Source organism: Enoplosus armatus, chromosome 4, assembly GCF_043641665.1.
Source record: "Enoplosus armatus isolate fEnoArm2 chromosome 4, fEnoArm2.hap1, whole genome shotgun sequence".
In the NCBI taxonomy this organism is placed as follows: domain Eukaryota; kingdom Metazoa; phylum Chordata; class Actinopteri; order Centrarchiformes; family Enoplosidae; genus Enoplosus; species Enoplosus armatus.
In genome coordinates this window covers 22580519-22606285 of record NC_092183.1, presented here as the reverse complement: position 1 = coordinate 22606285, position 25767 = coordinate 22580519, and the positions used below count along the sequence as shown (strand labels likewise).

At 41.9% G+C, this 25767-nt stretch overlaps 2 protein-coding genes across 3 annotated transcripts; both read left to right on the top strand.

Annotated features, from left to right (window-relative positions):
- The first annotated feature begins 882 nt into the window (after positions 1 to 882).
- ncaph (non-SMC condensin I complex, subunit H) lies at positions 883 to 10206 on the top strand. The gene is made up of 17 exons (XM_070903998.1): positions 883 to 917; positions 1097 to 1187; positions 1350 to 1442; positions 1796 to 1913; positions 2126 to 2274; positions 3161 to 3350; positions 3529 to 3611; positions 4312 to 4493; positions 4918 to 5063; positions 5540 to 5646; positions 6759 to 6878; positions 7337 to 7444; positions 7806 to 7949; positions 8230 to 8340; positions 8516 to 8592; positions 8882 to 8957; positions 9847 to 10206. The coding sequence occupies exons 3-17, from the start codon at positions 1395 to 1397 to the stop codon at positions 9904 to 9906; spliced, it is 1719 nt and encodes a 572-aa protein (XP_070760099.1). The 5' UTR covers positions 883 to 917; positions 1097 to 1187; positions 1350 to 1394; the 3' UTR covers positions 9907 to 10206.
- Positions 10207 to 12006: 1800 nt separating this feature from the next.
- vamp8 (vesicle-associated membrane protein 8 (endobrevin)) lies at positions 12007 to 21238 on the top strand. 2 transcript variants are annotated; one of them, XM_070904001.1, is made up of 3 exons: positions 12007 to 12186; positions 15998 to 16150; positions 19293 to 21238. In XM_070904001.1, the coding sequence occupies exons 1-3, from the start codon at positions 12172 to 12174 to the stop codon at positions 19482 to 19484; spliced, it is 360 nt and encodes a 119-aa protein (XP_070760102.1). In that variant the 5' UTR covers positions 12007 to 12171; the 3' UTR covers positions 19485 to 21238. The 2 variants fall into 2 exon arrangements, with proteins under 2 accessions (XP_070760102.1, XP_070760101.1); XM_070904000.1 differs by having other exon boundaries at positions 12009 to 12186; positions 15995 to 16150.
- Positions 21239 to 25767: the final 4529 nt, after the last annotated feature.

Genomic DNA, 25767 nt, shown 5'->3' with positions numbered 1-25767 from the left:
TCATTTACTTGGCACCCTCTGTGGAAAAGGTTGGTGGATTGGGGCAAAAGACGAAGTCATTTTGTCATGAGGATATTTTTTTTAAATGACAGTGAAGGCTGAAACATATCTAATTTGTGTCGTTAAAGTCTTATTTACTAAAGTGTGCTCCTTTCCAGCGACGATGGCAACGTGTAGTTGGCTATATAGTGTAATTCGGTTACAGGGACTAAATGAAACGATAATACTAACTTAATTCTGTGGTATATATGCTCATTTCTTTTGTTCCCATCAGTAAGTCATGAATCTTCTCATGAGACTCCCTTGTTTTTTCCACTTCAATCTTTATGTTTATATGTGACCAACTACTGTATGTCAGCTCACTGAGGAGTAAAGGCTGTCAGTTTCCACTTTTCCAAGACTGGTAGTCTCTCACACATTGCAAACCATGTCATACGCATATTCAAAATACTGAGTGTTCCTCTTGAAAAATCCATTCCTTCCAATTCCATGCTCAGTTAACAACTTAACTGCAACATCAAGAATTCTAGCCAATAAAGTATGTTAAAATGGACACTATTGTATCAGTTTTTTCATACTTTGACTCATAATACAGTACATGTGAAATACAAATAGTTTTCAGTATGTTTAACAAATTGCTACCTATTTTTATTTGTTGGTTTTCTTGGAGGTGAATATGTTTCTCTTTCTCCAGATAAGATGAGTGCAGCCTCCACACCCGTCTCCCGGGTACGTCCCGGGTGGACGTCGTCCTCCTTGAAGAACAAGGGTGTGTCCCCTGCAGCCTGCAGCACCCCGCTGCTGGCAGCCTTCCCCGGCAACGATGACGAGCAGGAGCGACGTCAGCGCAGGAGGTCGAGAGTCATTGATCTTCAAGCTGCCACTGACTCCTCCTTCAATGACTCTGCATCTCACAGGTAAGCTGTGGAGGTAAAGGTTTCGCAAGCCATGCTGTGTTTTGAGCATGACCGTCGAGTAGAGGTTGTAGTATAAGTTTGAGCCAACGTTGCTTTCTAAAGACATTTTAAGTCATGGCTTTAGCAGCCAATTTCTATGTATCTTGAAATCTTAAAGATAATCTCATTTTTGTATGCAGTGCCACGGGGACTCCTGCGGCCGTGCCCAAGTTGTCAAATGCACAGATCTCAGAGCATTACTCCACCTGCATAAAACTCTCCACTGAGAATGTAAGTATATGTGCACTGTGTGCATGCGTGTCTGGATGACACTAGAAATGACTCAGTGTTTCACACAGTGTGCAGTGATTACACAGGAAATGTCATGTCTATCTCTTATTTTTGAAATGGACAGAGGTGAGAGCTAATGCGTTTCTTTTTTCTTTTTACCAGAAAATCACCACCAAAAATGCCTTTGGTCTGCATCTAATTGATTACATGGCTGATATTCTCAAACAGAAGGATTCTGAGCTCACAAACTTCAAGGTTTGAGGTTTTTCTTATGTAGTTTATGAGCCTTTAATAACTCCCTTGGTTCCCCAGAAGTGAACTCTTGATTCATGTGATAAAGTTGAATCAAATGTGTCATACTTTATCTGTTGTAGCGATTTCCCTGTTTAACCTTGTAGACATGAAAAACCTAGAAATCCAAACTTTGTAGTCATTCATCAAACAAATGTGTGAAAGTCAATCAGATCAGGGCTGATTTACTTTGAGGATACAGTGATCTTGGGTGCTGACAAAGGTCTTCCATTATACTTTTAAAGGTCTTGAATCCAGTGAAGTTGAGCATTGAAGTCTTGAATTCAGTTTAAAGGTGTGTCTGTGTCGTCCTCAAGGTGGCAGCTGGCACTTTGGATGCCAGTACAAAGATCTATGCTGTGAGGGTGGATGCTGTTCATGCTGATGCCTACAGGGTCCTGGGTGGCCTGGGGGCCGAGACCAAACCAGGAGAGGGTGAGGACCTCATCATTGTGATTTATTTACTTTCATATGTGGATTATCATTGAAATACACTCACCTGCACTGGAGCTAGGATGCAGGGTTTGAGGTTTTGTCCTATAAAATGTAAAACCTATAGAATGTCTACCCACATTGTTCTGTTATTTGAACAGTATTTGAAGTTTTCTGCTTTTTGTTTCTCTCCTCTTTTTTTTTTTTTAATACAGACCACGGACAGAAGGAGGGCGACGGAGATGAGGGGGTTGCAGGAGGTGAAGTGACTGCCAAGCAGCCAAAGAAAAAGAGACCTCCTAAGAGGACCGTGGAGCAGAACCTGAGCAACATCAATAGCGCCGATTCTGAGAGGAAGTGTGAGGTATGGTGTCATCTTTACAGCACAAGTTCATAGATACCTACCACAGTTCTAAAAGAACGATAGTTGTGTTGCCTGTCTGCCCTTTTCCATCTCCTTTTCCACCTCTTATATTTCTACTTTTCATTCATTCATTACATCTAACTCAAACATCAGTCACGCAACAGTAAATCGTTTTTTAATCCATTATCCATCTAATTTGCCTAATCTTCATGGACACAGTGGACACACAAACAGTTCCTAAGTTTAGTTCCTCTGGTTCCACAGTTCCTGGAACCTTTTTAGTCGACAAGGGCTATATGCTGACATTATTTCCTTCCAAGGATGCACCAATCTCACTTTTGATCTCCTGATACTTTTACTCAGTTTAATAACTGATTCTATGCACAGACACGATGCCAGTGCTCCTTTTTTCTGTCTTTCTGATCTGTGGTCTTATCTGGTGTATCAGATCAGTGCGTCTGTGGTTTTTTCACTATATATTTTCACTAAGTTTTGTATGCTCTCATGTACAAAGGTCACTTTGCTTAAGTGTAAGCCAAGGCAACATCCCTGCAGTTACAGCATATCGTTCTATCATTGATTAAATTCACCTTATACCCACTGAATGTCTGACTGATGACTGATAAGCTCAAGTTTGGTGATTAAGATCAGTTATTAGACATGGGTCACTAAGCTGTCATCTTAGGGGGAGCATTAAGAGATTTCTGCAGATCTTTGCTCTCCATTATGACTGCATCACCTGTCCATACCCAACTGATCCCCACGCTCAAGTAACCAAAAGACATTAACATAAATGAAGGGCATTTTACTCAGAAGTTTGTTTCAGTGCATTGTATAAGTGTTTTTGACCTCTGATCATATGGCGGTGTCCTTCTTATCCACCCAGGTGGACCCCATGTTTCAGCGGATGGCCTCGTCCTTCGATGAGAGCAGCACGGCCGGCGTCTTCCTGTCAGTCCTCTTCAGCGAGAACAGTCGCTGCGAGCTGCTGTTTCCCTCCCACATGACCCTCCTGCAGTCCAGACCCTCTTATTCTCCTCCACCTCCACAGGGAGTCCCCGCATCCCCGTTCATGGGTAAAAGAAAAACATTTACTGAGCCCAGAAATGTCTTTCATTAACATGGATTGTTAGGTAGCCATTAAACACGGTCCCATTGCGTGTTTGTCTGAACCTTAGTGCCTCCTAGCCGTGTGTCATCTTTTGAGCTGTTCCTCAGCAGAAATGCTAAACCCAGTCTTTCTGTTTCTGCCAGCCGGACTGCAGCGTTCCCAGGAGAAGAGCTCTGTCTGCCCCTCACTGCAGGACTTCTCCTTCACGAGCTGGAACCCTGAGCAGGTCAGAGAAACCATTCAACCACCAAACCTGATTTGTCAGAATTGTCTGATCCTCTGTGGTTTAGCATATTCTCTTAACGTTACCAGTTTTAATATATCTGAGTGGTTCTATAAGAGTGTAAAAAATATATATACAGTATATATTCAAACTGTCATCTGTAAATGTGCAGTCTATACGTGCAACAAACCCTTTGAGGTTTGCCTAGCGGTCCAGCAGAGGGCGCTCTACTATTCAACAGATAAAATGGCTGAGGACACACAGTGAGTAAAGCTGTGCTGATGAGATAATCGTGACATTTTCGATTTCCCGGGGAAAGGAAGCAAATTTTGGTGGGAATGTTGTCGGGAAATACCAAGACCTCGATTCCCAGCCTACAACCCTAACGCCCAGTGAATAAGATCTTGTCTCGGGAACACCACTGTTAGGGCCATCACACACCAAGCTGACCTTAAAGAACTTGGCCAACAAAGACCAACTGATGCATCACCTAACATGCTCTGCAGACTGCCTGAGTGCATGCTGGAGGTCACAGTCTGATGAAGCAGTGACGACCAATTTACCATCCAGGGATCTTTGTAGCACTGCACTTTAGGATCCACTATCATTTTATATTTCCATATGGTCCTAAATCATCTGTCCCAGTCTTATTTGCAGAGACTGTCAGAGCCAGTCGTCTGTCTGACTGTGCATCTTCTTTCAGACCATGAATCAGCTCTTGGAGAAGATGAAGCAGGGCGAACATGTGTTTGACGTGAATGCCGAGCCCGAGCCTGAGGAGGATGACTGTCCCGACTTTGACGCCGACTATGAGGAAGGTGACTGTGAGGAGAGATCCAAGGAGCACAAGGAGGGTTGTGAGGCCTCTGGCTCCGGCAAAGGAAGGTAAGATCATAGATTATAGGGCAGCTGAACAGTGATGTTTTCTTTTGCCATTTTTTTATAGTCTCAGGGAAATTGGGTATCTAGAGATAATTCTCTTTATGTTGTACTTTTCTGCACATTTTCTCTCTTCTTCCAGTACTCTTTAATGCTGATTGTACCTTATGTTAGAATAAAAGAACAACCTCCATTAAGTTATATACAGGAAAAGAGCGTCTGCGTCTAAATGCCTACTTTGAAATGCATTACCTATGTAATCATCAAAGTAACTGCACTGCCTATTATCACCAGGAGAGTAGATACTTAATGCATTACTTAATTCAAAAGTATTGAATGGGTCCATTAATAAAAGGCTAGTTTGTGTCTGCGTGTGCTCGTTATAATAATGGTAATATAATAATAATGGTTTCTCGTGATGGTGATACAGGGATGTGATTCCCATTGGAGAGGGAGACATCACCACGATGTGTCTGCAGCTGTCCTCTCAGCCCAGGGAGTATTCATACTTCAGCCCCAGGACCATGGCCACGTGGGCTGGACCCGGCTACTGGCAGTTCAAGCCAAAGCACAAGTGTGAGTGAAATTCATGGTTTAACACATAATTAGAGAGAAACTGTGGTGTCAGAGTGGAGATTAGAGAAGCAAGTGCCCTTGAGAAAACTTATTTTTGCTCTGATAAATGTGCTAGTGATATGACATTGAAACAATGAACATATTTTTCTCTTTATTTATTGTCATGAGAGTTAATGTAGCCTCAAACTACCGTTTCTTCTCTTTGCGCTGTCGTTATGAGAAGCTTGCCAGGGGGCGTTTCTAGTTCTAATAGCCATCCCATTATATGTGATGCCAGAAATGTCTTTGGATGCTGTGTTATACTGACAGCATAATGTATACTCATTAAGTATGTTTTTGTATTTTAAGGGATATGAGGATAAATACAGCTTTCAAATTTTCTCAAACACCCAAGATGATTTTCTAAAGGCTGAATGTGTTCAGAGTAACAATTATCTGTCTCATCTGTCTGTTCTCATGTACTTAATCTGCTATAGTGGACCATTTGCCTGACAAGGAGACCCGTAAAAGGAAGCCCAAGAAGACCTTTGAAATCGACTTCAGTGATGATGTCAACTTTGACACTTACTTCCGCACCACGAGAGTAAGAACCCTCACTGTTTTTTGTTATTCCAAACACAACAAATTCACTGTTGGAGCGTGTCATCTGGTACAAATGTTGCCTGATGTGTATTGCTTAGAGTAGTTCCACATATAAACAGCAAGCCTGGCTCCGTCCCAAACCGACACGATCACACTAATTAGCATGTTCTTGTACAAATTAAACAAACGAGATATAGCGTGTTAATTAGTGAGCTGTGGAGTTGCTAGTTGGTGGACTTTGTTACCTTTGGACAGAGCCAGGCTAGTTTCCAGTCTTTATGCTAAGCTAAGAGGCTGCTGGCTTGAGCTACATATTGAGCGTTCTGACATGAGAGTGGTATTGATCTTCTCGTTTAACTATACTATAAAACTGAATCCCTTATGGGTGTATGTCAGAAACGGAGTAAACCATCACTACTACTAGCTAGCAACAGATCATAATGGTTTCTCAATAACTTGTTCTTCAATTTGTTGTTTGTCTTTTATATAAATCTAGGAAAAGTGAGCCATTCCAGACTTTGACAACAGTTTCAGATGAATTTTAAAGCAGCTTTGAACAACCCAAACAAAAACCCAGACTAGTGTCAAATCCTCATTCAAATCTGCTTAACTATCCACATACGAAGACCAGGGCCCAGGGCTTTGACACCTGACAGCAGAGTCAGGGGTGGTCTGTCACAAACGTGGAGGCATTAAGGCTGTATAACATGGCATTCTCTGGTGGAGTAGCCATAGCTAGCCACAGTATTCAGCACCATTTCATTTTTTATTATTTTGATGCAGCTGGTGTCACAGTTACTAGCTCTGGGAGTCTTTTATGTATCAGCCTGAGATTCAGGAAACCTGGTTTCAGTTGTTAGTGAACCAATATACAGGAACAGTTGTTCTTTTTGTTATGTGTCTGCATGTATGACCACAGAACTATTGCAGCTTGTTCAGACTTGATATAGACAAAGATGATACATCTACAGGCTTAGCTCTAGTGATTCAATTCATTGAAATGGGACAGCAAAACTGCACAGAAATCACTGTCTGTAGGGATTGGAGACACTGACCAAAAACCTGCAAAGTGTATCTGAACTGAATCTGACGTTGTCTGCTCTCCCTTCACAGGCTGCCACGACTAACAGCAAGTCTGCCCTCAGTGCCAGCAATAAGAAAACAACTCTACCAGCGGACTTCCAGTTTCCCCCGGAGACGCTCTCCCAGCTCAGCCTCAAACCCTCCAGCTCGGTGAGTCTTCACCGCTCCTGTCAGCTGACGGGGCTGGTGGGAGAGGTCCAAAGTAGAGATGCACAAACACAGACATACTTTTTGTTTGTGGCATTCGTTTGGTGATGGGTAGATTGGTCATTGAATGTAAATGAGACGCTGTAGAGGTCACACATGGAAAAGAGTTGATCATTTACAGGTTAAATGTGGATCTTTGGGGTCAGCTTCTATTATCTGAGATCCTCTTCAGCACTGATATCCCACATGAGTCAGACGTTGGCTGAAATATGGCATCATTAATAATTCAATCCACACAAACATCCGAAAAAATGTCCAGCAATCCCAGCTGTTGCAACATAATTCTTATAAGCATCAGCTTTTTATACTAAATTCTGTATAATAATATACCCAGAGCATCCGTAACTAAATAATGAGCATTTGTGTATTAAGAAGGATGTCTTTGGCTTTGTTTACTCTAGCTGAGTCAAGAAGGCCAGAAGAGGCTGTCTGGGGAGCTGGGAGAAGGCATTGGAGACTACGATTACAACAACGCCAACGACACTGCCAACTTCTGTCCCGGTCTTCAGGTCTGAACTCCACTCTGTGGCTCTGTCATCATTTCTTTTTGTCATGCTGCTCTGATTTAATCACTTTGAAGCAAACCATGTGATAATCGATCAGTCACCACCTCAGTTGAATCTGAACCTTTCGCATCGCACACACTCAAATGATTTAATTGTAATTGTCTTTGCATGAACACCAGGCCGAACTACTACATCTGAATATAATACTGTACTGCAGAATCTGCTAAATGTGAGGACTTCTAATCTCCAGAGGAACTGGAGATGGATAGAGAGAGGACTGTCGTCAACAATTACAAAAACTGATAAGGAACAAACCCTCCAATTGTCCCCCTTTTTGCATCTCTTTGTCCATCTTCCTCTTCAGGGTGGCGACAGTGACGACGACGTCGAAGGGTTTGCCGGTTCAGATGATACACAGCCTTCAAGTGACAGTATACCTCCGCCCTCACAAGATCTAGAGGGCATCTCAACCTACGGGGAGGAGGATCTGGTACCCCAACCATACAGGGTGAGTAACAAAAAAGCTCAGAAGCTTCTGTAATAATGTTTTCAAGATACATGAGGCAACTTTGCACAATAGTGGTTGCAACACAAACTGCTTTATGAAATCTGAGAATTCAAAAGTTCCTCCTAACAGTAGAATACTAGCACCTGACATCCATTACAGTCAGTAACTCTGAAGGTAACACTTATGAAGGCTGTGGGCACATTTTGCACAACAGATTCTACTCATCTCTAAATGGACTGATTTATAATTTTGTACATAACATTATTGCTTGGTCCTATAGGTCAACAAGATTGAGATCAACTATGCTAAGACCGCTAAGAAAATGGACATGAAGAAACTCAAGAACAACATGTGGAGTCTTCTGACCGAAAGCCCTGAAAAACCCACAGAGGTAAATCCCACTGACAGAACAGCCATGTGTCTGCTTTTTCTATAAGGTGGTGAAGTCACCAGTTTTGCTCACGTTCGGTAGGTAGAGTAGCCCCGCAGAGATTTAGCTGTGTTTTATCTGTGTGCTTCTGCGTGTACAAGTCTATTTATCAGTTATGCCGTAATGTTCCCTGTAGGAGGTGGCAACTGTGGAGAAACCAGAGGTGTGGGGGGAGAAAGTCTTCAGTCAGACCACAAAGACGCTGCTTCAAAGGTACCAGCAGACCTCCTACCATGCCTGCTGCCATGGCACAGCACTAATGAGGAATAATAATGGCTGAATAGCACTCTGTTTATGTGTCGCTGTCTTCTCCAATATGTCTATATTCTTGTAAAGAATGATTTTCATCCATAGATGAAATGTAGGTGTAGAAGTTACATTGCCTTGTTTGATAAGTATATGACGACTGGCCACAGTCTTCAAACCCCCCACGAAGATTTAGGTAATGACAACATTAATTATGTAGTAACTAGATCTTTTCTGTCTCTTTGTGGTTGTCCAGATTGCCAAACACGATGGCTCAGAACCTGTCAGTGCCTCTGGCATTCGTCGCTCTGCTTCATCTGGCCAATGAAAAGGTGAGTGTTGTGTATTTTAAACATTTCAGCTGGGTGTTTATTGGGCAAAAAGAAAATTCCTTTTTTCTTCAATATATTTGGATAACTGAAACGGCATTCTTCTGTAGGTCAAAGTCCTAGAATAGTTGAGGAAAATTCAAAATACATAAACACTTTTGAAAATTTAAAGCAATAGTTGTCATGTTGGGAAATATGCTTGTTGGCTCTCTTGCAGATTTAGATGAGAAGATCGATACCACTCTCGTATCTGTTGAATATAAAGCTACAGTCAGCATTCGAGTCGCTTAGCTTAGCATAAAGACAACAGCTACTCTGACTCTGTCAAAAGGTAAAAAAATCAGGCAATTCACCAGTTTGTTACCTTTACCTTTCCCTGTGTTTCCTGTCTTTATGCTAAGCTAACCAGCTGTAGCTTCATATTTAGCTGTATCAATCTTCTCATCAAACTCTCCATGATATTCATCAAAGTACTCTTACCTGCAGGTAACCTTGGCAACAATACTGACGCATCCCTCTGTTTCAAATTAGCTTGCTGATGAAGCAAACCAAACAATTTCAAAATAGCCACCCTTTTTTTCCTTTGATCATCCTTTATGTAACAATAATAATAATACACTCAAAGCTCTCATGAAAAATATGATTGGATGATTAGTCCACCACTGTAACTTATTCTGCTGAGTTCTTCACCTTCGATTTATACTTTTTCTGTGGACAACATCAAATACCTAAAACTAAGAATGTAGAAAGAGAGAGAGACTTTTGAAGTGGAAAATGTTTGGAGTTTTACTACGTCTTACTTATTTAGACTTGTCTACCTATTGGAAAAATGTAAAGTATTCGTGACTGTTTATTGTAAGGTGCAACACGGAATATGTTTTGTTTCTAACAGAATTTGGAGCTGGTGAAGGTTGATGACATGTCCGATATCATCATCAGACAAGGCCACTGAGGAGATATGAATGATGGGATGTTTAATGGAGAGTCACTGCTGTGTACTTACTCATCTCTTTACTTTGTATAATACCTGATGTTTCTCTGCGACACCCTCTTGTTTGGATTTTATGATGTTTTTATTCATTTTATAGCAAATACATTATGTAATCAAGAACTGTTCAAAAGGCCAAATCTGCCTTTATTCCTTTAAAGGCACAACATTTGTGTTTCCTTTCATTCTGTCTGTTGATGCTTATTCTGTGTAGATAATTTAACTGCTCAACCACTGCACAAAAAATTTATATTGTCAAAAGAAATAAAAGCCTTTTTTTCTAAAACACGCTGTAGAGATTCATTTCCCACCCATGCCTGCCAGGTAAATAGTTTTCCAGAATGGACAGATTCTTTTTAGCTTGCTTGTGATTCAGAGCAGCCTGCAGCAGTGGTCTCGCATGACAGCAGGTAATGAACAGCATTTAAGCCTCACCACCGCCTTCCTGGATAGAGGTGGAACCGGTTGGTCAGGGCTGGTGCTGCTGGCTGGGTGGGACTCGGTATGACATCTGTACGTCAGGGAGCTGCCGAGCAGGGAGGAGCCACTCAGTCAGCTGAGAGAGGCAACAAAGCCCCAACAGCCCTATGGTCTGGCAGAGTTCATAGCACGACTAGTGGTAATCCCCCATTCTCACCGCTGTCAGTTCTGCATTAAAACAGCATCTTCCATCTAATCGACTGGGATCTGTGAGCCGGGACATGGCTGCTGATGTGGAGATACAGAGTTATTGTGTTTAGGAATGAGTTGCAATCAGGCTGTGTTCCATATTGCACGTCTGCCATCAGCAATGCAACATAATGAGAAATGACAGCTTCTCAAGCCAAACGAGACATTAGACACTGATGGGTACTTGATGCTAATCATTTTTGTACTTTTTCTTAAGTAAACTTTTGAATGGAAGACTTGTAACAGAGTATTTTTATACTGCGGTATTGCAGCTTTTTCTTAAGTTAAAGATCTGAGTGCCTCGTCCACCACTGCATGTAACTGCTGTGTCTCATAGAAACGCAGACATCGCATGGAGGAAACACATGGGTCAGGCTGTAATGAGTGGAGTGTGGCCACAGACTGTCACAAACTGAGACTCAAGCCAGTCTTTTAGGGGGAGGGTTCACATTTTCAGTATTCATTTGTAATATATAGACATTTCAATAAATAAATATGCCATAATACAATTGCATGTTCATGTTATTCTCACTTGTGATTTCTGTGTTAAATAAACAGGTAAAAAAAAAAAAAACTGTTATTACTTGCCTCAGAAGAATGGCACTGATTTGGTGGATTTAAAATAACAACCCTGGTTCTTTGTAGTAGGCATATGCTTGCTGCAGGCTCACTGTAAATGCGTACGTTGTTGGTTGGGCTTTCTCAGCTTTGCTTCGGCCCTTTGTGTGATCATAAGCACACAAAAGATGGCACACACGCCTCGGAGCTCTCAGCTCGGCCAGGAGGAATGCAGTGAAGTTGTTTGATAGGTTTACCTCAGTGATTCAGACGCAGCTCACACACAATGGGAACACCTCGGCACGACGTCATCCCGAGCCTAAACTTGGGAGAGCCAATCAAGTTGTTGTTTTACGCGGCAGTGGAGGAAGTGAGGGGTAAGAGCCTACAAAATAAAAGCGGGCAGTTGCCACGGCGCAACAACGTGGATAAAGGGCTAACAAAACACATGAAGTCATTACATGTACAAAGCGAAAACACCAAATAATATAAATAATGACGTGTTTAAAGAGTTTGTAAGATCAAATAAAAACCCGTTCCTCTGATAAATTCAGGCCAAGACCATTTGTTAACATGTATTTTCTCATAGTGGTTGTCAGCAGGCTACATTTTGATATTGCGGTTAAATGTGGTTAAAGTGGGATAACGTTCAATACGAGCATGGCCCCTAAAAGGATTTAATGTTCACTTTTAACTTTAAGTTTTTTGGGGGTAAAAACGGACTGATCACCCGCGACACGCCAGGTTTTATTTTTAAAATATGGTCGGGAGAACTGGGGTTGTGTTATGGTCCACTTGACACTTGTAGAGACGGAATTCAGTTTGAAGGAGGAAAAAAAAAAACAACAACCAACAACCAGGAAGTTAAACAGAGGAAGGAGCGAGTTCGTCTTGGTGGAGCATCAAACTCTCAAGACTCTCAAAAGGTTTTAGATAACTGCGTCAACTTAAAGGAAAGTCGAGCGATCGCGGTTGCGGTCAAAGGCCATTGTTTCCGACAAGATGGACATCGATCCGGTAGGTGACAATGGCTGAAGCCTGTGGTTGTGTTGTTCAGGCAGCCTCTCCGCCGCCACAGTGCTTTCACTGCAACAGGTGCATTTCCTGATAGAATGAGCTCCATTTGGCTTCAATCTGTTCTGGTCTGAAAACGTGTCACAGAAGTAAGCGCATTAACTTTTCATTGTTGAGGGAGGAGGTCCCAGAGTGTCCCAACAAAATGGCCTGAATGCGGCCACTGCTGAAACCACACAGTCTTGGGTGGAAATGCTGTTTTGCATGGAGCGTCGAGCTAATGTCGCTTTTCACTTAAGCCAAGTCAGGCTGCTTCATATGAGCAGGTTTTTATTTCAGTCGCTGGCCGATAAAACGTTCGATTTCCCGCATATGTTTCAAAAAGGGCGACTGTGCTCCTCTCAGGCTGTCGGTTGATCTTGGCGCCTGAGGCCAAACTCCACTAAAATATGTGTCAATTTAAAGCTGACTTACCTTGCCTACTGACAGAGATGAAACCCTGCCCATTAGGGTTCTTAATTGTCACCTTTCTTTCTCCAAAGCCCGTCTTCATTTAGTTGACATTTATATTATCCACCGTGCAGCACTTATTTTGAGTAAAATTAACCCTCTTACAGCTTGAGCTCACTGTTTACTAACTTAGCCCCAACACACCAGAGGCACAAACTGGGGCCAACAGCTTGTATTAACAAAACTATGCTAAGGGAAGCGCTTGTAAAAGTTGTCATGTTATTGAATGAAGTCTCGCGTCGCTCGTATGTTATTCTGAATTGAAGAGGCATCTAAAAATTCTTAGTACCTGTTGTTGTTATTATTATACCTGTCATACCATAAACTAGTTTGAAATTGCGAACTCTGTCAAATTTGAATGAACATTTCTGACTTAACTTCATCATCAGTGTCCTCGAAAGTCTCCCAGCAAGTCCCAGGATCTTCAAGGAGCACATTTCATGACGAAATGGCAAGACATAGGCCTAGAACAAACCTATGTTCATTTTCCTTCCATGTTCTCTGCGTTATCTCACACAGATCTTCTCAGACGGTCATCAGTGACAAAGGCTCGTCCAGCGAGGGTGTATCTGTCGGAGGCTGTAGATATGGAACTGTTACTTCCTCTGCTAAACATTTTTTTAAAAAGTGTGACCTCTGTGGTTTCGAACCATTACCTTCCATTTCTTTAAAGATCCAGGCAAACCATCGAACAATTGCTATCCTGACTCAGCCGTGCTGAGGGGAAGAGCTAAACCGACACACAGAGCTTTCCTGTAGCCTGCAGCATTTATTTGTGTCAGCTTTACGTCAGCGTTTATTTGGGTGCTTTGATGAAAGTGTCCGGTGTGTGTGTGTGTGTGTGTGGATTTAAACCTCGTCGTGCGCACTCACAGATTAGGGTTGTTGCACATTTGTCTAGATTAGATGCGGCCTACCAAGACAAATGAAATCCATCCCTGCTGCGGTCAAACAGTTTAACAGGAAAGATTTGATTCATCCCATTCACATTGTAGAGAGCACTTCCTTATGTGTCACCCAATGTTCACAAGGTGCCTTATCTGTCAAGCTTTTGTTTGAGTCTTCTAGTTTTACTAGACTGAAGTCACTTTCCATGCACGGCAGAGGAACACATTTTTGGGTGAATTCCTCAACACGGCTTACAACACTTCAATTATTTGAGTAGGGTACTTAGTGTAGCCGTCTGTGCATGAACGTCTTGTGCTGGGCATGTTTCTATCTCCCCCTTTCTGTTAATGCTGATACTTGATAGCTGTCAGCCATTCAGTGAGCCTCACCTAACTACCAGCACTAGTACAGGACAGGGAGAAAGAGTTAAACAGGATGCACGACAAGGCATCTGATAAGAATGCTGAAATGAATTATATAATGGGGAGATAAAGAACAGACAAATATGTAAAATGAAACTCACATGTGGCTAAACAAATTGCACATGATCAAAAGCAGCCACACAGAAGCACGTCTGTAAAAGTGTTGTTTTGAGAGGTGAATCAGATGAACCCACTGCGTGAACCAAACAGCTCCAAGGGGAAATGAAAAGAGTGAAAGAAAGGAAGCGGGAAGGATGGGGGGAGAAGAATGAACAGAATAAAGAAGACGGGGAGATACCGGACCAAAAGAAAGGACAAAGGCAATTAAAGAAGGAAGAAATGAGCAGTGGAGAGAAGGAAGAAAAGAATAGAGGAAGGAGGGAGGGGAGGGGAACAGGAGAGAAGGTAGGCACCAGATGACGCAGCAAAAACCTGCTCCGTTTCCTAGAGACCGTTGTGTTTACGGTCTGGTGCTGGCTCATGGGACATGGAACACACACACACACACACACACACACACACACACACACACACACTGCATATAACATTTTCAAAATCACACCTCCGACTGTGTAAGATCACAGCTTATGTTCCTGTTGAATGCAGCAGCCAGAGGGAGAGAAAGGACTCTCTAAGCCATCGGCAGTTGTCATGCACATTGTTGTCTGAAAACACAGGCCCGAGAGTGAATGATTTGATCTGTATTCCTTTAGATAACTCTATATTGACTTGCACCGGTGTCAGACACGGGAATCCAGCCACTGCGGGGTAGAAGGAAATAAATAGAAGGATATTAAAGGCCTCGTGGTAAAAAAATATGCCAGAACAACAGATTTAAAAGATGATACTGCTGCGGCCATCCTGAGCGCATATTCATCATGAATTCAAAGTTCAAACAACAACAATCACAGAGGCAAAGCAATGCCGAGCTCCCCAGCAATTTAATATTTCACTTCCATAAAGTTGTGGGACTCACAAGAGACGTATAAACAAGTAAACTTAACTTCTGTGGGCTTCCCCTTTTTGAAAGTGTAAAATGAAGTTGTTAAAATCTACTCGAAAACAAACCAAAGACAGTTGCTGAAACAAAGCTGAACGTGGTTTCATCTTAGTTCTTGTTAAAAAATGTTCTGAACAAACTGGAGGTGCCGTACCCCCTGTAGTTCATGCAGGCAAGCTGAGCATTACAGTAGTCAATCAAAGATGAGATCATATGAATAGAGTGATACTTCTCTATGAGACACTGAAACTAGAATAGATCTAATTTAGCAAATGATGTCTTTGCATCTAATGTCTCTTAGCACAAGCTCATCAAATAACATTCCTTTGTCTTTAGCTAAAATTCTTGCAGAGTCTTTCTTTTTTTTCCTTTTTTTTTTACAAACTAAATAAATACTACAAGATCAAGTTTGGACATGGATTGCAGCTAGCATGTGTTATACTTTTTACTTTTTTCTTAAATTAGCAAGTAAAATTTACCTTTCAACACCGAGGTTACAAAGTGCTTTACTAAAGGCTAAAAACATTAAAACAGGAGACAAAGCACAATAAATAAAAAGGCAGTTAGAGGCCTGAGTCTCAGGGGGAGACTGTTCCACAGCCTGGACTGGAGACTCTTGAGTCTTGAATGCGGTACATCTAGCAGGCCTTGTTTAGAGGACCTGATGGGCCTAGCAGTGGCATAAAGCAATAGCAGCTCGCTAATATACTCTGGAGCAAGATTATTCAAAGGTTTATAGATGAGGAGGAGGATCTTGAATTGAATCCTGAATTTAGTGAGTGTATGTGAGAGCGATATGAGGTCGTAATGAGTAATCTTGCTGCAGAGTTTTGGAATAACTGTAACCAGGTAATAGCGTCTTGGCTTAGACAGGAATAAAGAGCGTTACAGTAGTCTAAGCAGGAGGACACAAAAGCATGGATAACCATTTCCAACTGCTGGAAAGATAACAGTCGAATTTTAACAATATTCCTTTTTTGTCCAATCCCAGCAGCGGGCAGTGCCGGAGCCACAGGACAAGGTGCAGGTCTTGAAGGATCAGGTAGATGGAGTGAAAAACATCATGACGCAGAATGTGGAGCGCATCCTGGCCCGTGGAGAGAGACTGGATGACCTCTTGGACACGTCGGAGGACCTGCAAGCAGGGGTCAGTCTTACTAGAGGAGTTTAACTTTCCTTTAACTTTGAGTGAAAGTGGGTTAAGATGTGGGCTGTATTCCCATATGTGCACCAATACATCTTCGGTGTAAATAAAGATGTCAGTATCAGTATCACAAGTCAGTAGAGGCTTTCTCATGATCAACAACAAATACACTATCTGAAAGACATTTACTAAATCAGATTCTATGACAAAAGAAGTAGATGAGCCTATAAAGGAACGGGAGATACAGGAGATAATCTCGACATTAAAAAAAAAGATAAAAGTCCAGTCAAAGATGTAATACCCCCCCTACTATTGAAAGCATATCATCACGCTCTAAAATCTGGAGCTATGGCCCCCTCCTGGATTGAAGCAACAGTCGTAGTGATATACAAAGAATGCCAGTCATATCAGCCTATATCGTTACTGAATGGAGATCTTCACGTATTGACAACCATTGTGGCTAGGCGAGTGAGCAAGATCAGTGCCCATGTCATACATCCAGATCAAATGATTAATGGAAGATACTATGGAGACAATATCCGTAGGCTGCTACATTTAATAACACACTTGCAAGGCAAGAAGCAGGAAGCAATGATTCTATCACTGGACGCGCTCAAGGCTTTTGGCAGTTTCTAATTCAAACACTGAGGAAAATGAAATGGGCACAAACACTTTACTCAAGTCCACAGGCCTCAGTTAAAGTACATGGATACAGATCGGAAGCCTTTACATTACAACATGGATGCAGGCAGGGGTGTGCATTATCTCCCCTCCTGTTTGCAATGAGTATAGGACCATTGGTAAGGAAGGGAGCACAAAATGTTGCTAAATGCAGACGATGTCCTGCTTTACATCTGACAGGACCTGCATTAACAGTCCCACACTTTGAAGAGAATATTTCCAAATTTGGACATTTATAAGGTAATATATATAAGGGAAAGATATAAGGTAGATTTAGACAAAACCGAGGCTATGAGTATAAGAAGCAAAATCTCACAGCAGTTTATAACTGGAAGGTTATAAAGAGGGTATTAAGTATCTTGGAATATATATCCCCCCCATCACTGCAGAAACTGTATGATGCAAATTCCGTTACTGATACTTCTGATTAAAAAGAATTTAATCAGAAGTATCAGTAACGATGTGGACAGATGGACAGTGCCTCTTTTGTCTCTACTAGGACCAGTGGTTAAATTGTGCCCGGGCTGTCCGGGGCTCAGCCTACGCTCCTCTGTGTCATCAGGGGACGCTTAACTTCGGCAGTGTGTATCAGAGACCTCACAGATACACGATGGCTTAACATTAAAAAAAAGCCAATGCCAGCAACCTTTATCCGAGTTACCCTTTTGAGATGGTTCTCTGAAAAGGACTGAAATGGAAGACAAACAAAATATGAAGGTTGGGACAAATTTGTAAATCCCGCAAGGATGAGGGAAAGGTAATCTCTAGTTCATGTCAGGAATTTCTACTTACCCGAATAATTCTGTACAAATTAAAAGAAAGATGCAGCAAGAGATATCAAGAGAGGACTGGAAGGTAATATGCTGTGAAGCACCCTTGGTAGCTGGCTCAAACACATGGAGGGAATTCAAATGGAAAGTCTCTAAACTAAGACCACTCTGGGAAGAGGTACATCGAGCTCTTAGAGAGGTATTCCACGCTGACTCACGGATCGCCTTATTAGGGGTAAAACCTGAAGGCATAGAGGGAAGAGCTACAAATTATTTATTGCAGATCTTGATGACCGCAGAAATGCATTGCAATGAATTGGTTAAAGCCTGAGCCATCCATGTACAATTTATGGACCCAAAGGATCTGGGATATCCATGATATGGAGCAGATAAGATAAGAAATGTGATAAGAGATGGAGTCTTCTAATGAGCTTATTAATACAGTGATCATCTCAACTCACCATATGGGCTGATCGATGCAATGCAAATACCCAGACAGGCTTGTTAATGTAGTGAGAACCCCAACTCAACTATCCGTTTAACCCGTAGAAGACATATATGGATGTATAGTTATTTTATCTGTTATGAATCCGACAGTCTACTGTCTTTGTGTTGTTGTTTTTTTCATTATTTATCTATTTATATTTTACTTATTCCTATGTTATTATGTCATTATACAAAACTGTAAAAAAGTAAAGTTCTAAGGGGGAAAAAAAGCACACAGCTTTTAATTCTAGTTTTATAGTCCAGGAAATGTTGTGTTTCTGTACTCTCTCAGTGTATACATGAGTTATGAGTTATCACAGTAACTTCATTATCTGAAGCACCTGTACAAAACATGCCACCTCCTGAAATACAGCTGTATCTAATAACATTAGTAATGGCTCCGGTCCATTTAGCTGTGCTAGTAAACTCTGCCAGTGAATCTGCATGCACAATACCAGGCATGAACAAAGGAGTCATTATCAGTGACACATGACTGGGGTGTCTGTGTACATGTAAGGGAGAGCTGGTAGCAGACACTAACCCTCCCCTAGCCATTATTAGGTTGTGTGTGTGCATTTAAATGGTGAATAAGGTGTTAGTTATGATGGCACACGTTTTTAATTGTAGAGAAAATGCGACATTCCCAATGGAAATTGGTGCAGTATGAGTGTTGGCGTGGTTCTAGACCTCTGAATCGCTGCCCACAGCTCAGATCTGTTCAGCAATTCAATTCAGTCTGGTGTTGTGCTCACTTATGCCTGTTTCCACCGGTTGGGGATGCAGTCCAATCTTATTAGGCGGGATAAAGAAGGCACCTAGCAGCGCGTCTCCACTTCCTCCCGCTGTACAAAAATGAAGCCAAAGTATCCCGGATACGGCCGCTGCCATCTTGCACTGATGTCATTCGGAGCCTGGGGGATAGTCTGGGGGTGGAACCGCGGTATCGAGGTCCCGCCCATGCGCCCGGGTGGGGTTTATGACCTATACTGCAGCCAGCCACCAGGGGGCGATCGCGATGCTTTGGCTTCACTTTTGGGGAGCTGTCAGTGACAGTCTAGGGGCAAGATGGATACGTCACTCACTACTAATTGGTTAGAGCAAAACAACAAATCCCACACATGGTGGCTTTAATTGAGAACTGGACCACTTTGCCAAAAATACATAATTCAGTGTTGCTTCAATGGATTGTCGTCTCCCTCCCTGCTCAGGCTCAGCACTTCAAGCAGACGTCTCAGAAAGTGGCTCGCTCTTACTGGTGGAAGAACGTCAAGCTGATCGTGGTCATCGTGGTGGTCGTCCTCATCATCGTCCTCATCATCATCCTGCTGGCCACCGGAGTCATCCCTGTCAGTTCCCCTGTGCCTCCTATAGTCACTCCCACCAAACCCACAACTCCATAAACACACACGCAAATAATGTACATATAGACATAAATACATCATAAGCAAACACGTTCCTGTTGCACAGTATACAAAGTAATATATAGACTCAAGGAAATCACTGCTGTCTGATGAGTTAGTTTCTACTGGTAACCTTCATGCTTATATTGGTATTCAAGGACCTCATTCTTTGATTTAAGGAACTTTAATGACACCTTTTCACTTAGCTTAGCCATTTTTTGAATTTTTGAGAGATTAAACAGAAGTCTCTGGAAGGTCTGAGGTCTTCCTCTGACCGCAGCAAAAACACTGTCACTGGTCTCAAAGTGTGCCTCGTATCACCACGGTCAGCTCCTCTTGGTTTAACTGTTTCACCACCATTTCATTCTGGCAAAGAGGAAGTCATGAATGTGTCCGAGACATTATGTTTGTCTTGAATGTGCATCTTTTTTTTACAAAGGGCAGTTTGTAAAGTTTGAAAGTTTCTAAAACAAATCAGGCAACATTTTTCGACTTTTTTTTTGTTGTTGCTGACATTGGACAAATGCGCCAAACACAAATCTGTAACAATTGTGGGTCACAATATATTTAATGAAAGGCTGAATTGTGTTGGATATGTATGTTACCATTTGAGGGCTTATTCCTTTCAAAGTGCTTCCAGTTTCTTCGTAGTCAGACAATCGAGAAGAAATTCTGTTTAAATTTGTCAGTTTATTGAATGTATACGCTTCACTGCTTCAGTTCTTTTGGAAATAGTGTCATCAGCTTATTATTGGTGGTGAGGGCTGTTTGAGGAGAGGTTTGTACAACAATGCACACTTAAAGTTACAGAAATAATTGTTATGCACAAAAACAAAAATCAGTTGTAGGACAAAAATCATATAATTGTATGTACTTGAAGTGTGTTGAGTTTCAGTGAGCTGGGACACGTCAGCTGGGACCTGAGCTCTGAAATCTACACTGCATGTGCACTTATGTGGTTTTTCTACTCAACAGAAGTGAATGGCCCTTAGAGGGGAGGATGACGTGAAGATGACTTGTAGATTTGTACATTTGTGCTGTGCAGTATCATTGGCCTTTTTAACTGATAGTGGGGTTTTTTTCCTCACTGTGTTTTAACTCTAGAAATATTGCAGTTTAAATGTATGGCTTTGGCACTTTGACTCAATAAACAAACCACGAGGGTCAGCTGTTAAAGGTCTGTTCACACACTGCCAGTGTTAGGAGGATCAGGCTCTCCTAGCCAACCAGCTGAGAGAGATCATTTACAGCCCCTCCATGGCTCCCTCTGCTGGGTCCATGTCAACCAGGAGGTCCCTACAGCTTTCCACTCGAACATTTTATTCCAAAACACACAGCCATTTTTCAGAATACAAGTCTGGAGCAAAGACCCCTGTTACAGTACCAATTTAGCTTCAAAAAGGTCACAATAATTCCCATTATGAAGTGTAAATAGTCAACATATAACAGTCTTTAACCAATGTGTTGATGGTACAGTTCAATTACTAATCCGTTATGTTCTATGGCTTTGGGGTGCAGTAGTTCTGTTCACACACTCGTACTGACCTGATTAACGCTGTGTACAGCATTACAGGCTCCAGCTGCAGCAGGCCTGGCATTGGGTTAAAGGCTTAAACTCTTTGTCATTTTGAATCCACATTCTCAAAACACCAGAAACCTGCTGAGCTGACCCGAATGGTTGATTAGTATGCTGGTGACTTATGGTATTTAATGGTTTTAATGGTCTGATATGAAATAAATAGTATTTACTTCTGCTCTGTGGTGAAGGCGTCCCCTCATTTGCTGTTTGTCGAAGTGCCACAAGATGGAGACAGAGACTGGCTAATCTGAGACCTGAGGACGTGGACCAGAGGCAATGCTTTTTATAGTTCTTTGCTCTTAGTGAAACTATGAAGAGCACCATGTCCTCCCTCGTTTAATTGCTTTTCAGTTTGTTCACAGGTTTCGTGCAAACACAACTAAGCAACAGCAAAAACTGAATTTGACTGATAACATCAGATAACTGAGTTGTTCTAAGCAATTCCTCTATACTTTAGTTGGCTGGTCTAAAACTTTGCTTCCGCTGCTGTTATGGTGAATACAAAATTTAACTTTGAAGAAGCTAAATGGTAATGACAAATAATATTTGAGGCGAGCTCACACTAAAGAAGGGAAACAAAGAAACAAGACGAAGAATCTACAGTTATGCCTGCAGCTCGCAGCACTACCAGGGGTGCTTTAACCCAAATGCTCACAATGACAATGTTAACATGCTGATGTTTGGCAGGTGTAGTGTTTACCGTGTTCACTCCCTCAGTTTGTCGTGTGAGCATGCTAACATTTGCTAATGAGCAAACACACAGCGCAGATGAGGGTCATTTGTTTTTGAGATACTTGGTCATAAACCAAAGTGAAAATTTGACCTGATGATGGCGCTGCATGGAAAATGTCTGCACAAACGTTCATGGCAAACCATCCAAATTACGTAGAAATAGTCAAGAGAATGTCAGCCTGGAGGTGGCACTAGATGAAAAGTTAGAGGATCGCCAAAATGGACCATGGATATCTGTCTCAAGTCAAACTGTTGTTTACCACTTGTTTAGATATTTCAGTCTGGACAAAAGTGGCGGACAAACCAACCATCTGGCATTGCCATCCATGGAGACAGGCCTCTAGCGTGGCTGAAAAGACAGAGGTGGGACATTCGGGTGTTTCCTGCTGCTGAAGTTGATTTCAGTCGCACTTTAATTGACCCTTGAAAAGGTATCAGTACTTCTGTGATGTGATTCCTGTTGAGGCGGGTGAGTGAGGGGTATGGAGAGGAAGGCAGTGTGATTCGATAATACAGGCAAAAAGACAGGATTGTTGGACACGTTCTGATGACTTAATTACTAATACAGATAACATCACCAGTCAGGAAGTCATGGGATCTTTAAATGCATTGGATGTGTGACAGACTTGACACAAACACAGCAAGAGACAAGACAGACATGGTAAGTGAATTTAATAGGCTTAATTGCTATACTATAAATGTTAGAGACTGACTGACACAAAGAGGAATGTTTGTTTTGGCAGAATGCTTTTTAAGAATATGCTCTGACCATAATTCATAATCTGTGGGCAAAGTTGCGTATGGTAAAATAGGACAGCATAGCTGCTGTGAACTGCAAAGTCTTAATTAGAATTTGGGTCAGGTAGAAATGAGAAATTTTCTTTTTAATCTATAGTAAGGCAATGCATCATACTATAAAAAGAAAAGAAAATGTTTTTTTAATAAAATCTTAATCTGAAAAGTAACTAGAATATATAGGTTTTTTTTTATTTTATCGAGTAAACAATATTTTCCCCTGAAATATAATGTAAAAGTATAAAGTAATAAAGTATACAGTAAGGTATGTATATCAAAATTGTCCTGAAGTACCTGTATAAATGTACTTAGTTACTTCCCACCTCTACAATCCAGAACCTTCAATAGTTGCAGTGAGACACTCTCATTAGGAAGTTAAAGGTTCTTTTGAAATAGACGTGACATTGGTTAAATTCTAAAATGTGGTTAAATTGCTGCATGCATTACCACTTTGCCACGACACTATTACCCCACCCCAGGAGCAGGGAGGAGGCGTGGCCGGTCCACCACGGGACAAGATGCAGGCCCTGAGTGATCAGATAGATGGAGTCAAAGACAAGATGCAGGAGAACGTGGAACGAATCACGAAACCAGGAGAAAGCGTGGTCGACCTCCTCGCTACGGCAGAGGAAATGGAATCTGTACAAACCCAAAAAGGAAGCCATTCAGAGTTGCACAAAAGTGACAGAAAATCTCATGTGATTCATTCAAAGACAGATATGGATCATTTAAAAAAAAAGGCTTAAATAACACACTGAACTAAATCTATGGAAATAACACAACAGAGAGGGTGTTCCAAAGAATGACTTGATAGCGAAAATTAATCTAGATTCAGCCTGCAGCAGTGCATCGTTAGCTCTCGGCTAACATCAGCTCAACGTCCAGATGGAGGGCTCATTAAGATCATGCTGACATAAATGAAAAAAATAAAGGAACAGAAACACTTGTCTAAGATGATTATGAATTCAACGCACGCTTCTATACAGTACTACACGCACACACACACACACACACACACACACACACACACACACTGACACACTCACAGAGACATACAGGGACACCAGTAGCCCAAAGATGAATAATTGGAGAGAGGATGGAGTGAGCCAGATCACACCAGCACAACAAAGTTAGCGCTCAACACTCCGGGGATGAGGAGCTGCAGCCAGAGAGAGAGAGAGACCGAGGGGCGAGTGAGGGCCATCTGATGCGTGGAAGCGAGAGACCAGTGATGAGGGAAACCAGTTGACAATAGTTTGTTTATAGGGGAAAAAAACACTGGGATCCAGTACACCACAGTGTAACTAATAATAACTATAACCCCCCCCCAGACTGGACGAGGTGGTGGGGCATCACCAATTTTAATGAGTGCAATCTTCATGTGGATAGTTTCAGAACAGACCGTTTCACTATGTCTCTGAAGGCTCAGTATGTTTTAAATGACTTTAATGCAGAGCTAAACACAATACAATGAAAGAGTTCTAAACTTTGAAGACAGCCGGGCTAGCTGTTTTCCCCCCTGCACTCAGTGTTTATGCTAAGCTAGGCTAATTGCCTCTCTGCTACAGCTCCATACTTGCAGACAAGAGCAAATACAGAATAAGAGTTTTTTTGTGTGTAATTGAAGCAGCCTCTCCAGAGCAGCACTCATTTGCCAAATCAGGCTGTTTGCAGTTGCGGCGGGGCAGGCGGGGTGTGGCATTTTATGTACCCCCCCCCAAATTCACCCTGACATATTTGGTTGATCATGATGTTATCTTTGAACAATGTTTGGGCTGCACAGCGTGACAAATAATGAGCGTATTTACACCTCACAAACAAGACACATAATAGACAACACTAAGTTATCGTCAGTGCCACCGCAACCGTTGGATGTGAAATAAGCAACAAGAACCCGCTGTTTTGGGGACCAGAAGGTGACAGGCAAAATTATATTGTGTTTAAAAAGCCACTGACATGAACTTCATATAATTATTAATAGTGCCGCCTCTGAAGGAGGCAAATGGAGTTCACTATTTACTGTAAATATTGCATGGAGTCTAGAGAGATAGACTGAGCTTTCTGTTTAGATCACTCTGAATACATAATCAGAATTCATTTAGACTGACACCAGTGATAGATGGATATGAAGCTGGATTTTCACACAATTTGATATCTTAGTCAAAGAGAGGGGTAGCTTTTAGAGACGCTGCTCCAGAGGAGGGAGGTATTTGGGATTTGTAAATTGGGCACCTCAAGCCTGCGAGAGTTCAAATTAGAAATTAAAGCCATTTTTGAAGATTCAACCTTTCTACACATTCATGGGTTAAATGGTAAATGCGCTTCACAGATTAGGTCTCATTCACACACACACACACACACACACACTTTATTATTTGTATCTTTGTGTATTGTACTGAATTATGGGGTTTTACCATGCATTTATGCCCTGGTTGAGGGATTGAGACCAAGGACAAGTTTCCATTCTTACGTGAGTTGGACGGTAAAGTTGGACCATGAATCTAAAGTCAATATTGTAGCTTTGTCACCAGGGATTCACTTTTTTTTTTAATTACTCCTGCAGCCAAAGAAGTCACAATACAGACATTACAAAGCCCACGATCCTGTGGTTTTATAGCCATACATGGTCCTAACCCATTGGCAGTAATGTGCAGCAGCTCCCATTCGAAACCCTCCCTTCATCTTGCCCTGTCTGACCCTACGCAGTCGGAGAGCTCCGCAGCCTATCATCCTCCTCATCAGACCAAACACACCCACAAAAAAAAAAAAAAAAAGTGTCTGCATAATTCATCCTCATCAAGCCTATTCTTTATATTCCGATGTTGTGGGAGAGGTGGAGGGCAGAAGGAGCGTGTTGTGTGGAGCCTGAAAGGAGCCACTTTCATGATCTTTTGATGTGTTTTGGTGCGGTCCCCTTTATGTCAGGTAGGCTCTGAAAACAGGAGAAAGTCTGAACAACTAGGTGTTTCATAACGGCTCTAAGGGACGTCTGGCTTTGGTCCATTAATTGGAAATATTTTCATTATGTTTCCACACTGATTATGCTAAAAAGGCCTTGCTTCAAAGACGCATAATTAACATGGCCAAGAGCTCCCAGAAAGGTACGAAGTGCCCCAGTAACCCGACATGAAAGCAGTTTGCCCACAGCCTCTGCAACAGATGTTTGTTAGATCCCAA

Bases quoted from the DNA above. Each gene is read 5' to 3' on its own strand.
- ncaph (XM_070903998.1), top strand. From the start codon at position 1,395: ATGGCTGATATTCTCAAACAGAAGGATTCTGAGCTCACAAACTTCAAG. The intron at 2,275-3,160 runs GTATGGTGTCAT...TTATCCACCCAG, and splicing joins ATTCTGAGAGGAAGTGTGAG to GTGGACCCCATGTTTCAGCG. The intron at 7,950-8,229 runs GTGAGTAACAAA...TTGGTCCTATAG, and splicing joins TGGTACCCCAACCATACAGG to GTCAACAAGATTGAGATCAA.
- vamp8 (XM_070904000.1), top strand. The intron at 16,151-19,292 runs GTCAGTCTTACT...CTCCCTGCTCAG, and splicing joins CGGAGGACCTGCAAGCAGGG to GCTCAGCACTTCAAGCAGAC.